Source organism: Ptychodera flava, chromosome 18 (assembly GCF_041260155.1).
Source record: "Ptychodera flava strain L36383 chromosome 18, AS_Pfla_20210202, whole genome shotgun sequence".
Lineage (NCBI taxonomy): Eukaryota > Metazoa > Hemichordata > Enteropneusta > Ptychoderidae > Ptychodera > Ptychodera flava.
Genome location: NC_091945.1, coordinates 6,612,751 through 6,626,569, shown reverse-complemented (window position 1 = coordinate 6,626,569; position 13,819 = coordinate 6,612,751). Strand labels below are relative to the sequence as shown.

The 13,819-nt window shown below is 34.8% G+C and overlaps 1 protein-coding gene across 1 annotated transcript in view; it reads right to left on the bottom strand.

The window, feature by feature from the left end:
* Positions 1 to 901: 901 nt before the first annotated feature.
* Positions 902 to 13,819, bottom strand: part of LOC139117776 (plexin-B-like) — a 30,164-nt gene continuing 17,246 nt past the window's right edge. The window contains exons 6-14 of the mRNA XM_070681035.1: positions 13,216 to 13,354; positions 12,621 to 12,777; positions 11,655 to 11,745; positions 9,705 to 9,825; positions 4,170 to 4,304; positions 3,843 to 3,944; positions 3,323 to 3,419; positions 2,577 to 2,760; positions 902 to 2,217 (exon numbers count right to left, since the gene is read on the bottom strand). Of these exons, the coding sequence (XP_070537136.1) occupies positions 2,151 to 2,217; positions 2,577 to 2,760; positions 3,323 to 3,419; positions 3,843 to 3,944; positions 4,170 to 4,304; positions 9,705 to 9,825; positions 11,655 to 11,745; positions 12,621 to 12,777; positions 13,216 to 13,354 (1,093 nt within the window). The 3' untranslated portion in view covers positions 902 to 2,150. The remainder of the gene's footprint in view (positions 2,218 to 2,576; positions 2,761 to 3,322; positions 3,420 to 3,842; positions 3,945 to 4,169; positions 4,305 to 9,704; positions 9,826 to 11,654; positions 11,746 to 12,620; positions 12,778 to 13,215; positions 13,355 to 13,819) is intronic.

The following is a 13,819-nucleotide window of genomic DNA, read 5'->3' as shown; positions in this document are numbered from 1 at the left end:
ACTTGTTTTTATGAGTAATTTGTGATATTGCACATTCAGCTATAGGGCATCTAATGCTTTTGAGAAATTAAAAAATATGAAAATCCAATTATCCAAAATTAGTTCCAATCGTGTTATAAGGTATTGGTTACAATTCAAATGAAAAATAAGACCTTGTTCCAGAGCTTATAAAATTAAATGAGCAAGTCAAGAACGTATATAACTTCAACATTTTGGTTTTCATCATGCAGGGTTAGCACAGACAGTTGTAAATTCTGATAATTTTTGGTCTTTATTTGTATTAAGAGTTGTTGAGGTTTCGATGAAAATGTGGCATACAAACATACGTAATACAGCATCGCTTTATAATTTTGTGACCTTAAGCATTTGTTACAACCAGAAAGGTATATTGATATTTTACCTGAAAGACACCCCATATCAGCAGTTGCCAGAATCAGATGTTCAGTAGAAAGCAAATTAGAGATTGTAAGAGGAAGAGAACTTCCATAGAAAGACATTAGGTTATGCAGGTACTGCGAGAAGAGAAAGCAAGATAACAAATATTATTTTTGATGATTTGTGATTCTACTAAATCATTAGGACAACAATGCCCACCTTTATATTACTGTGAGGATGTCTCATTTGTAAATTTTCATGAATTAACGAAAAATCGCTTGATCTCGCTGAATATATTCACCACGATGTAAATAAGAGGAAGATCTTAGAGAGACCTCAAGAGCACGTTTAAATGGAAGTATTGTGCTGTGAGTGCGTCTCTTTTTTGAGATTTTTTTTCTGTAGCTTTGTAAAGTTTACAACTGTTGTTGCCACACACTCTCGTAATTAGGGGAATATCAGTTGAGGTACCAGTCTGGATCGTAATGCTTTCAAAAACTGAAATTGACACATCAAGATGTTGATTGTAACATCACTTTAAATCTTTATTACAAGATAGCAACGTGACACACGACGTCTAAAATTCTAACAGTCTCTGTTCGTTCTCTACAATACGTTTTTAAACTTACATAACTATAAAATTATCATCACTGCACAATGTCCCGCCAGTCTTTGATTGTTTCTTAAGATTAAATAAGATCACACCACGCTCTCAATTGTTCTCATTTAAATCTCTACCAATAATTTATTAAAAATATGACGCCATCTCCTATCTCCTTCTCGCACGATCTTGAACCAACCTTCACACGCCTTAGCAACATGAGGTTCGCTTCGAGATAAAGTCTCCACAAGGGAGGGCTTAACAGTTGTAACTTTGACCCCTCGAAAGACTTTTTCTTAGGCTTGTGTAACGATAGGCTGTTGGCCTATCTTATTGAAGCAATAAATCACAATCACTAAGTGATCACCAATGACACGAATACCAGCTTAGAACATGCACCGAAAAATTACTTCATGACTATAATCGAGTCGCTGTAAATGTTAAAACAACAACTTAACAAAACAGTACATGGTAATCGGGGTGGAAGAGTAGTGTGAATTGGCAAGTCTAAATGAGGTCTTTAATGCTGTCTTGGCTTGGGCGGAGAAGGCTTGATGTCTCCTGGCCATGGCCCTCATCCTCTCCCGATCGTTGCAAAGTATTCATCCTTTGTCCATCTCTTCCTAGGGTCATCATATCTAAAATAGTCATTAGACTACATGCTATGCTCTGATAAATACTGAATTAGCATTGGTTGTGTGGGGTTGTGTGTTGCTAAAACATGTTAACAGAAGAACCTAAAAGCCTGAAAATTTTGAAACTTTTTCATTAATTCCAGATTACAACAACATTCGCGGCTAATCAACAAGAGGCTGTATTCTACCTTCAACTTAAAAAGTTGAAATTTTAAAATTGCATTCAAACACAGCTTCTAACACATTTTAATTATACGTAAAAATGACCAACATAACAAAAGCTACAGGAAAACCAAGAGGGTAAATGTTAAATTTTCATGTAGTAGTTTGGCCCTATTTTGGCCCTATTTTTATCTTGATACATACTGACAGCATAAAGAATATTGATACATTTCTACTCTCTCGAAGAATTCACAGTGAAAAGGCACACACTTAGATTGAACGTAGAGGCTCGTGATATATGAATTGCTAAATGCTAGTAAACATCCAAATATATAAGTGCTCCACTTGTTTGTTCGAAATAACAAACACTATCACTCCTATGTTGTATTGATGATGAAGTAGCTCAGCCAGACAATAAATGCGCTCCAAACAAATCCACAAGTCCTGCAACAGAGCAAAAGATATCAAAGTCAAAAATGGGCAATATCATTAATTTGGAAACGTCATAGTACGCTGAATTGTGTGATTGTCAATTTATGAAAGAAATAAATCGCCTTCTGTTAAGCCGAGTTAATTGGGAGAGGAACTATAGTGATTGAATTGAATTCACTCCGATATCAACTGGCTGAGCGATCAGCCATTGTAACTTTTATTTTTGAGAATTTTCCCTCGCATATTCCAGTAACATAAGCACAATTATATATTTAATGTACCACCTATTTTATCAGTATTTGTCAAAGTTCTTTAAGAACAAAATTAGTCTTTGCCCTTAAATTCTAACAAAAACACAGTATTTATCTAACCTGGTTGATCCAGCACTTAGGCATTTTGTTTCATCAGTTTCAAAGCAGTCGGAGCCACAATGTTCGACATATTCACATTTGTTGCCACATTTACACCATCCGCAGTTCAAAGGGTTTATCGTTGTGATGTTCGATAGACACTCACGACAATTGTCACGACCAACATTACACTTATACAGAGTCACTGTGGAAAAATGATACGGACAAAATGTCAAATATATTTGTGGTACTGTGAATTAAAATTAACATTTATTTTACTTAATTTTAACAGGATAAGTCAATGCATTTCCCACACAAATGGTGTCCTATGATCTCCCATGACGTATGACGGCTTGCATAAAAAGCTAAAAATATACACAATTATAATAAAATTGACAAGAATAACAAATAATACAAATAAAATTGACAAATCATGAAAACAATATGTACAAAGTAAACATGTTTCTTCACTAAAGATTTAAAATTACATATTTCTTTGTGGGATTTTAAATCAGAGGGTAGACATACAGATATGTTAAACGAAACTGACGAGAGGAATATTGATTTTGGTTAGCAATATTACTTGAAGTACAACCACTCCGAAAAACGTTGCTATTGGAGGAATAGAAAGCATTTCTGCTATTTCAAATTACCTGAAAAATACTTAAAACGAAATAAATGACGCAATATTTTTAGTCCTCCTTTGGTAATAATGATAAAAATATTGTTGGAATAACAAAGTTGAAGAATAACAAACAGAATCCTACCTGTGTATCCATGGATATCTTCGACGATGGTTTTACCATTATTCCACTGTAACGTTATGTTAACAGGTATCTCTTGCTGATTTGATTGATAGGTATACTGGTAAAGTGAAGATATATTTCATACATAAGAGAACATTCATCAGTAAATTAATCATTGTAAAAAGCGGTGACATCACCAAAGAATATCATGAATAAACCACTTTTGAACGATCATTTTGACGTGTCTTAGTATACCACTGAGGTGAATTAGGTAGGTAAAATCCTTATCAAACCAGTTCAGGCATTGTTCGGGTTCATCATCATCATCATCATCATCATCATCATCATCATCATCATCATCGTCATCGTCATCGTCATAGTCGTCGTCGTCGTCGTTGTCTATTCTATGAAGTGTAATTTTTTGTACAAAACTAACTATGGATTTTTCCCCAAAAAATATTGATACCTTGAATGTATTTTAAAGTCCCTTCTTTATTCAATTTCAGATTACCGCAAAAAAGAATATGACAAGTGCATATACCTTCCTCGCGTTACAGGTGACCAAATTTTCATCATTTCTCGTAGCTCCGATGCTTAGAGAAGTATTCTCTATGGTCAGAACGCACTCATACCCTCCAAGGTCCTGGTAATTACAGAAAACATGATACAAGCATCACATACCATTCACACACGTTCATGAATGAAACTAGGCAAAACGATCAGATCCACCCTAAGCACATTAAATTCTTGAAATGATGTTTACAAACATTTTACGCCCTCTTAAATATTCTAAATATAAAGTATAATTATTTGAAGAGAATTCACATAACTTAGACGCCTTGTAGCCGTCATAGAAAGTACTATTCACCTTATTGTGATGAATATTCATTGTTGAAAGTTGAATTTCTGTATCGGTGTCAACTGGTATCAACACTTTTCCGGTCTGCTCGGCAAGTTGTGGACAAAATGACCGCCCTTTGATATCAGTGTTGTTAAAAGTGTTCTTTAAGAGAAGATGAACAAAAAGAAAAAAACAACAATAATTGTTGGCTTGTTATGTTTTTGGTCCATTGATTAAACTCCAAATAAACTGTGTTTTAAGTCGCTTGAAGATAATCCCAAGCGAATCATCTGGAACATACTTTTCATGGAATGTGTATCGAAAGTGTTCAATGAACACGATTAGAACTAATTTGGGATAATTGGATCTTAACATTTTTCAAATTTCTCAAAAGTGTTAGGTGCCATACAGCTGAATGTTACAATATGATAAATTACTCATAAAAACAAGTGTGTAATAAAAAAGAAAAACAGATGAGCTTACATTTGCAGATTAAAATGACTTTACTTCACCATCCAATTATCCCAAATTAGTTCCAATCGTGTTAATGAAAGGCAAATCTCATAACAAATGCTGTTGTGCTCTTGAGCAAGGTACTTTACTCATCTGTGTTTCATTGTTTCAGCAGTGGTGGGCCCCTCAACCTTGCTACAGGACCAGCACTAAGCAAAGTTTACAAATCAACGTAATCCTAGAGCTCAAGTTGATTCACCAAGCTATGGAGGGCCCCTTCGGTATACCTAATGATTTCAATGGGCCCTGGGTTCTTCAAGAGCGCCTGAATGATAAATAAGTTTAGCAAGTATTGTCAACGTGTCTGTGTTCACTTTCGAATGGTAAGATTGCTCATTATACTCAAATGTGTATTTAGACCAACAAGGTCTATGGTTTGCTGCACCAAATGTGAAAACTATCAGACAAGATTTGCATATGTTGAGAACTGATCAAATATCGTAGTGTAATACGTGGTTTAATGATTTAAAATAAACAATTTATCGAATACCATGTCAAGAATCTGGTACAAAGGTGATGTTAAGTTTACATTTAAATTGTTATGTTATTTTGTCCAACACTAAAGATGTAAATTAACCTGTCTGAACGAGCTGCTATATAAATTCGTTAATGCAATTGTGCAAAGCCCGCTGCATTTTGCATTTCTGAAATTGCATCATTAACGTCGGAAGACTGTAAGGGAACGTACACATGAAACGTGTGGTATTAAATATAGTGTTTCATCGCACCCGGTGTATTTATCATGATAGACTGAGATTTGGGCATAGGAAAAAGTAACAAACACGTGGTTGAGGTGACTCTTGCCTGGTCGATGGTGCCAGCTAAATACACATTTGAGTATAATCTGCAACTTTTTGTGGGGTACACACTTGGGGATAGGTTCGCGTAAGAGAGAGACAGAATAGGCCGGAGACAGCTTTGTATTGTGTCTTAGTATGACCAAGTCCAAATCTTGACCTTTATTACTATCACAGGTCCATATATACAGTGTAGTATGAATAATCATAAGGATCAATGAATGACACGACTAACTAATGACACGCCCAATGCATAATCTACATAATACGTAAAGTTAAGTGTTCAAGGATAGAACACCAATTAAACGCCTTTTTGTAACACTTTTTGAACGCGTCTAGACATTCAGAAATTTAACACTACGTGTTCAAACCACTTTCAATTTTTAACACACGTGTGCAGATTTTGAACGCTACGTGTTCATCAGACATTATATTGAACACCATGGTGTTCCATATCTGAACACACGTTGCACATGAAATGTGTTCAAAACATTGAACGCATTTACGCGTTCAAAGGGCTGTAACACTTTTTGAACGCATGGACGCCGTTCAACGATAAGTGTGTTAAAGGCTAGAACACATAATGCGCGCTTGTTGAACACCTTTAATTTTGGGCGTTCAGGGGGTGTTCAAGCCTTGAAATAACATTACAGACCACTGATATTCAGTAAAATTATTTTATTCTAAAAATACACAAAGCATTTCTAGAGTAAATACAATAATTTACTGTAAAATGGGCAAATAAACATTGCCAATTTGTATGTAAAGTTTGTCAGAGGAAAATACCAACGGTGTTAACACCCTCCTATCAAAAACATAAGCAATAAAAATCCCCATGAACACTGTAGATCGTTTTAAGAAATATGACCAAAGTAATGACAAACAGGTTTTACTTAAATATTGTGGATTACGTTTTAAGGTTCATACTTGTTTAAAATGTACAAAAAATCATCTGAAAAAGCTCACAATTTGGCTTACTTATTGTGTTGAAAATACATATATGTTTGGAATGCATACTTCATTGTTGTAAGATGGTTTCTTAAAGACATTTCCTCTTGTATAGACAATTGTAAATTTTGAAGAAAAAAAGGTAGTCAAGGCTCTCTAGTGCACATGGTATATTGTTGTCCACACTAAAGTAAACACAAGATGTCAAGGTGTCAAGTGTCACAGTAAGGCACAACATGCAGAAAGTGGGGAAAATTGGTCCTTGGCAGGGTAAAACCTATTTCCTTGTCCAACAAAGTCCTTCATAAACAAAAAGGTTTGTTTGTTTGTAATATCTTTACATAAACAATGAAATAATCGGTGACATTTCAAAAATCTACTCAGAAATTAAAACCATATTGGTAAGGACCTTTCAAATTCTGGTGTACCTTGCTATTAATTTTTATACAAATGTTTTTACAAAAAATGGTAAAAATCACCCTTAAAATAAAAAAATGTAGATTTCATCATAACTTGAATATATCACATTCTGGTAATCCCTAATGTCTTAAAAATGTCTGAAATGTCTTTAATGTCTTAAAAATACAAAGTTCCAAATTTCTGCATAATTTGAACAATCTGAAAAAGGCTATCAGTAGAGATCTATGTCCTAAATATCAAAGCTGTTCAATAAGCAGTTTTGAAGAAGATTTTTAAAGATTTTTTGACCAAAAATGACTAAAATTGCCATGAAATATAAAAATTTGAATATTTCATCACAACTAGCACAAATTTGACTAGGGTCATTCTTAGGGACATGTTTACCAAATATTGAAGACGTCAGTAAAAGAGAAGAAGATTTTTGCCAAAAATAGCAATAGCCAAATAAAATTAGCATCAAAAATATAAATTTGCATAGTTCATCATAATTTGAACATATGTGATTAGGGTAATCCCTGGGGACCTGTAATCCAAATATTAAAGGATTCGTACAGGCTGTTTTGAAGAAAAACCTTGGGATGTACAAATTTGAGGGCAATGCTACACATCCACCTATTTAGCTGACGGCAAAGCTAAAAACCAGTTGCTAAGAACAAGAGACGTGTTGATCTACAATACAAAATTCTCTTAGATTTGGTAGCATGCTATGATCAACTAAATGTTAGAAGGGCATAAGCTTCCAAAGACGTGAAGTCTCCTTTATCAGATGCAAAAGGGAATGAAACATTGAAGCAGAAAGTGACAGAAAATTCAGAGTGAAAATTCAGTAATTCAGAGTGGACATTTTTACTCTGAATTTTCGGTCGCTTTCAGCTCTTATTTTTCCTTCCACCCTTGCATCTGATAAAGGAGACTACTCGTCTGTGAAATTTAGTTGATCATAGCATGCTACCAAAGCTTAGATTAATTCAGAACAAAATACATAAATTTATCAAAATTCAGTTACTGACCCTCGGAAATTTAATCTACATTAGTGATGAATTGAGGTTCTCAAGGTTGTTTCCAGACAGCTACCTGTATACTCATCTTCTTCATTATCTGTACGTACCACCAGCTTCTGTAACAACTCTTCGATTTTCAGTTATATCCAACTTTTTACATCCTGAAAATAATGCAACAATAGGTAATATGGCGAGATGAGATTTTAAATGAAAGACAAGGAGCTGATTAGGTTAAGGAAAAGGGGAGACTTTCATATACAACAGTGCCTCTTTTCAATACTGGTACAAAATATTGGCTTCTTCTTGTCATTAACTGATTAAAATAAAAAAGCCAAACTCTCCTATGCTGAAACAATACTTTGTATACTCTACAATGTTTAATTGATTTTTTACATGCGATTGTCCCTACTAAAAGACATGTGTTAGCTGTGATTACGCAGCGATACTATGCAAGGCGTATCGATCGCGCTCAGGTCAAGGGTTATTGCTACAGTTGTGTTGCAATGACCCTTGACCCGAGTGAGATCGATCGATAGGCCATGGCCAATTACCACTGCGTATTCACAGCTTGTTGTTGGTATACCAGCCACTAAAAGAAAAAGGTTTCTTCACGTAGTTAAGCTATTTCAAAGTACAATACGATTAATTTCGAAGGATATTGATATAGATGCTTCAAAATATAATACCTTTTACTATTTTGGAGAGAAAACTTACCCTTTCTGGTCTTGCTTCCGCACGATCACGACTTCAGGGTGCGCTTACAAGAAAAATGTCGCAACTTCCGTTTTGATGCATCATGGGATAGGAAAAAGCACCAAACTTGAACACCAAGTGTTTAGAAATAGAACGCCTCTTGCACGCCGATGTTAAAATTAAAACGTTCATGATGATTTTCTGATTTTCTTTTCAAATTTTCAAAATTTCAACACGTAATAAACGTATAAAATTATTTTGTATACTTTCTTTTCTAGAAAAATCATGCTTTCAGCAATTGCAGACCGGAAATATTTTTCACTTAGTGGGGAATTCGTTACACCTAAATCCGTGTACGTTTGCAGACAGCGAGGCTGTAGTAAATTTAATATAGCCATTGTAAAGTAAAAAAACCAAAAGATTGTTAATTGTTTCACAGTATTGTAAAATTTATGTGATGCTGAGTTTTTGAACACTTGAAAGAGATGGTTATTAACACTACGTGTTCAGGTTAAGAACACCATTGTTAATGATATGAACACTAGTGTTAACAATATGAACACTAGCCGTTCAAATTTGAACACCGACATGTACATTTTGAACGCGTAAAGACGCGTCTAGCGTCCGCTATTTTTACAGTGTACGTAAAGGAGTTGGTGGGCGGAGCTACACCATACACGTCATTCCCAACACTTTTCTGTCCATAAAAATTGTATCGCAGTGCTTACGAAATCCATGGCTCAAAAGGGCAAATCGATTTAAATCCACCACTTTAGTACAATATTATAGTAAGTATGAAAGACGAACTACAAACAATACCTTCTCTGCTTTTGGAAATTAGTTGACCAGCAAGTCAGATAAGATGATTGGAAATGAAGCGATTAACAGCAGTGAATCTTGACTCTACTGTGACTACGGTGAGTGCAAAGTATTGGACACAGAAGCTTTTTCGACGGAATTAAAAGGAACATAAGATGAAAGGATCTCATAAAAATTCAGATTTTGAGTTTGCGCTCAGGATAATACCTTCGCTTACGGTACATTTGAATGTTATTATGTAATTATTAAATATGATATATATTCTACAGTATTAAAACCCTCCCAGTGCATAGTCAACGTAACGATTCATGGATGAGTGTTGCGCACAGAGATAAATGGGTAGATTTATATATTCCCCGTTCAATACTTACATTTGAGCCTACCACTATTGAAGAGGTATCATCTGTCGGACAACTAGCTAGATAGTGTACACATCTGTTTTCATACACGCACCAATTACAGGCCCAATTACTCGTGGCACACCGAGAACATCTAGGGAGAGATCGAAATAGACATCGATCGAGATCTAGATATCTATCTATATAGCTATCTATCGAAAGAGAGAGAGAGAGAGAGAGAGAGAGAGAGAGAGAGAGAGAGAGAGAGAGGCAGACAGAGAGCCAGAGAGAAAGAGACAGAGACAGAGGGGGAAGGAGACAGGGAGGGCGAGAGAAGATGAGAACACACACACACATACATACATACATGTATTATATATATATATATATATATATATATATATATATATATATATATATATGTGTGTGTGTGTGTGTGTGTGTGTGTGTGTGTGTGTATGCATGTATGTGTATGTATGTATTTGTGTGTGTATGAAGAGTTGCCCACAGGACCGGCCACATTGAGCCGACTGATCCATTAATACAGTTGGCAGAGCAACCGAAATGTATCGGGGGATGTGTGTGTGTATATATATATATATATATATATATATATACAACAAATTACTTCAAGTACAAAGTATTAATATCTGTTACTTAAGTTTCATGCATCCTGCAATCTTCAGACAGAAGCGAAAGGGTTTATACACTCTCATTTATATGGCAGGGACGTCCCATTCTGTTTTTAGGTGATGTTAAAATTTGAAAAATAAATAAATTCAAATTTTAACACCACCTGGAAAAATATTACTTGTGATTAGTAAAGCGCGTCTTGAAGGTGTTATCAGTGAGGCCGATGTAAGTCTTCTTATTAACCCCCGTTGATACCTTGGCTATGTATTATGACGTCAAAACAAATTCAATAATCAAATAAACAACACCTTTGACTTGGCAATAATGTGGGCATGTGGACTTTTGCCGGTAATTATATCTATCTATCATTATTTGACCAAATGCAACTCTTTCTGAACATATACTCTGCCCCTATAGTTTAAGGAGAGAGTGTACGTTGAAAGAGAGAGTTGCATCGGGTCAAATAACGATAGTGACCTTGTAGAGATTCTTATGACATCTGCATTACGTTTGAAACAACAACAACAACTCAATAGTTATGTTCGTTGAATTGTATTGGTTACCACCAACAACAAAAACAACAACAACAACAACAAAAACAACGACAACAACACTGTCGTGAAAGTTTGATATTGTTTAGCGTTTTTGCTATGTTTTCATAAGCTGTGTATTTTGCATATTGCTATAACTTGATGTTTAAATAGGATTCTAAACTTGTTTGACATCACCGTGCGAACGTCATCGAAAACGAGGATTTGTTTCTACGGATGACATTGGAGAAATAGCCAATGACATTCATGTTTATTCTAAATTTGATACAAAGTTCTGTGCTGTCTTTCCCGCCATTTGGGGAAATGAAAGCGAGGCATATATATATATATATATAATATATATATATATATATATATATATATATATATATATATATATATATATATATATATATATATTAGTACACAGATGTCCGTCGTGGGAAATTACAGTGCTCGCTGCTAAAGCAGAGCGTCATAAATAATAACACAAAATTACTTCAAGTACAACGTAATGATATCTGTAACAGATAACAGATAACATTACTTTGTACTTGAAGTAATCTTGTGTTAATAATATATATATATATATATATATATATATATATATATATATATATATATATATGTGTGTGTGTGTGTGTGTGTGTGTGTGTGTGTGTGTGTGTATTGTAAATGTATAGTGAATGGGACGGAAATGATTCTACAAGATACATGTGTATATGTATTGTATAAGTATAGTGAAAGGGACGGAAATGATTCTTAAAGATAAATGTGTTTATGTATTGTATAGCCAATAGGACGGAAATGATTCACTTACGAGTCATGGCGAGAACAATCGTAATAGTGAAAGTCTTCGTTAGTTAAATCTGTCATTCCACTTCTAATGTGCAGAACTACAGTTGCATGATCTGAAAGTGTAATTAAGTCTTGAAGACATATTCAGGTTCCAATCGTAACTTCACAGAAAATTTTCTTTTGTCGTTTAACTCAAACTTTTTTATCAGCAATGCCTCATGAGTGAATATAGTAATCTATTTTAAGTTTTTGTTTTCACTTTGCACGCGTCAGCATCTTTTTAACTTATTCTATAGGTGCAACCTGCAAATGAAGCTTGAATGTCTGCGCTCGTGATCGTAGTTGTTTTTTGTTCAACTGTTCTCTTTTGCCGAAACACTTTGATTCTAATGATTAAAAGGATAAGGTCGGCCATTTTCATGAATTTTGTTTGATATGAGATACTACTTATATTGTTTGACATGTTGAAAGATACTGAATGAATTGGTGACCATGTAGATATTCGACCTTGGTTTTAGACAAATTAAATGAAACCATCGCAATAATGAATTCATGGTCATGACCATGAATTCATTATCGCGATGGTTTCGCTTATCGTGTTTAAAACCGGGGTCGAATATATGCATTGGTCACCCATTCATTCAGTATCTTTCAACATGTTAATTAATATAAGTAGTATCTCATATCAAACAAATTCATGAAAAATGGCCGACTTTGTCTCTTTAAGTAAGTTTGGGGGCTGTTGCCATCTTTTTAATTGTATCACCCTTGCTGTATTTTTTAAACTTTTCATAAAACATATCAGGCTAATTATTGAAAATTATTGTACAGAAACAATAAAAAATAAGTGATTCCTTGTATTCGGACAATATAATGAACGAGTACTATGTCTCACAGTTGTTGGTATGAGATTTTTGTTTTACTGTCGGAGCAAAGGTAAAGTTTGTAGGATAAGGAGAAACTTAATAATAGTAAGCGTTACCCTGACCTTCGCCTAAAGGTATGGTTGGTCGATTGCCAATCGGAGGGGTGTCACACGTCAGAGTCTGACCCTCATTAACTGCAGTAGTAACATATCCATCAAATGCACATGAATAACTCTCTCCATCACCAATGTCAGGTAGCCTCACAACATGCAAAGTAATCTAGAAAAGAAATGTAGACAGGTCCTATATCAAGACTCGTACGTGCTCCTCAAAATTTATGTAAATACATATTTGTTTGATTATATAAATCCTACCAGCTAAGTCCTATACAGATAAGCGGAGAGTGACATGTGAAAATACTTTTTATCTGTGTCCATATATTGCTACCATAAATATCAAAGCTGGCTTTTCAATCAATATTCTGAAAGATCGATTATTAGACCGTCTTTTCCTAGCTATTAAATGTTCCCTGAAAACATGTACGGTTGAGCGTACAGTTCAAAACAGTTCATATGGGATCGTTTGAGCATCCGACACTTATTATCGCATCGATTAAAGAACCGAGAATAAATGTCATTAAATTGTGGCAACGAATAGATGTTTTCGGGAAAACGTTTGATCGTAATAGTTTTATATTCTGATGAGTTTAGTGCCTACCTTGCTGGACACATCTATTGGTGTGCCATCTTCGGGTTCTATTGACTTTATAATTGCACATGTAACGTTCTCAAAGAAGCTTGGCCAATAAGGTGGGGAATCGGATCCGGACACGGTGCACCTGGCGTACGTTGAACAGCTTTAAAGAAGCAAACACATTGTCTAATTATTAGACACTGAAACTAAAGGAATATACGAATAATGTTTCTTTTCAATGTTGCTAAATATGTCATTAAAAAACCAACATCAATGTATAGCATTATTGTATATCATTTTCTCGTTTGAACTTGAGCAGAGTCCGTCCCAGGACATCCAATTTAATCGTTTTATCACAGCTTGCTTTAGTTGGTTTGCGTTCAAAAATTCGAGTTTCAATGCTTTATTTAAATATTTAGTACTTCTTGTGAAATTTTAGTGCCTACTTTGCACAACGACATGAAGTGGTGTGTGACTTTTTTTCATTATTTCGTTGACAAATACACTGCATGAAGTGTGGTGATGGAGCTGACGGTTTCCGCAGAAGAAAATTTTGCACCAGTGTACTGCACGAAAAAGTGCAAATTCATTAAACTTATACGAGGCCGTCAGAACTTTTAAGTGGAAG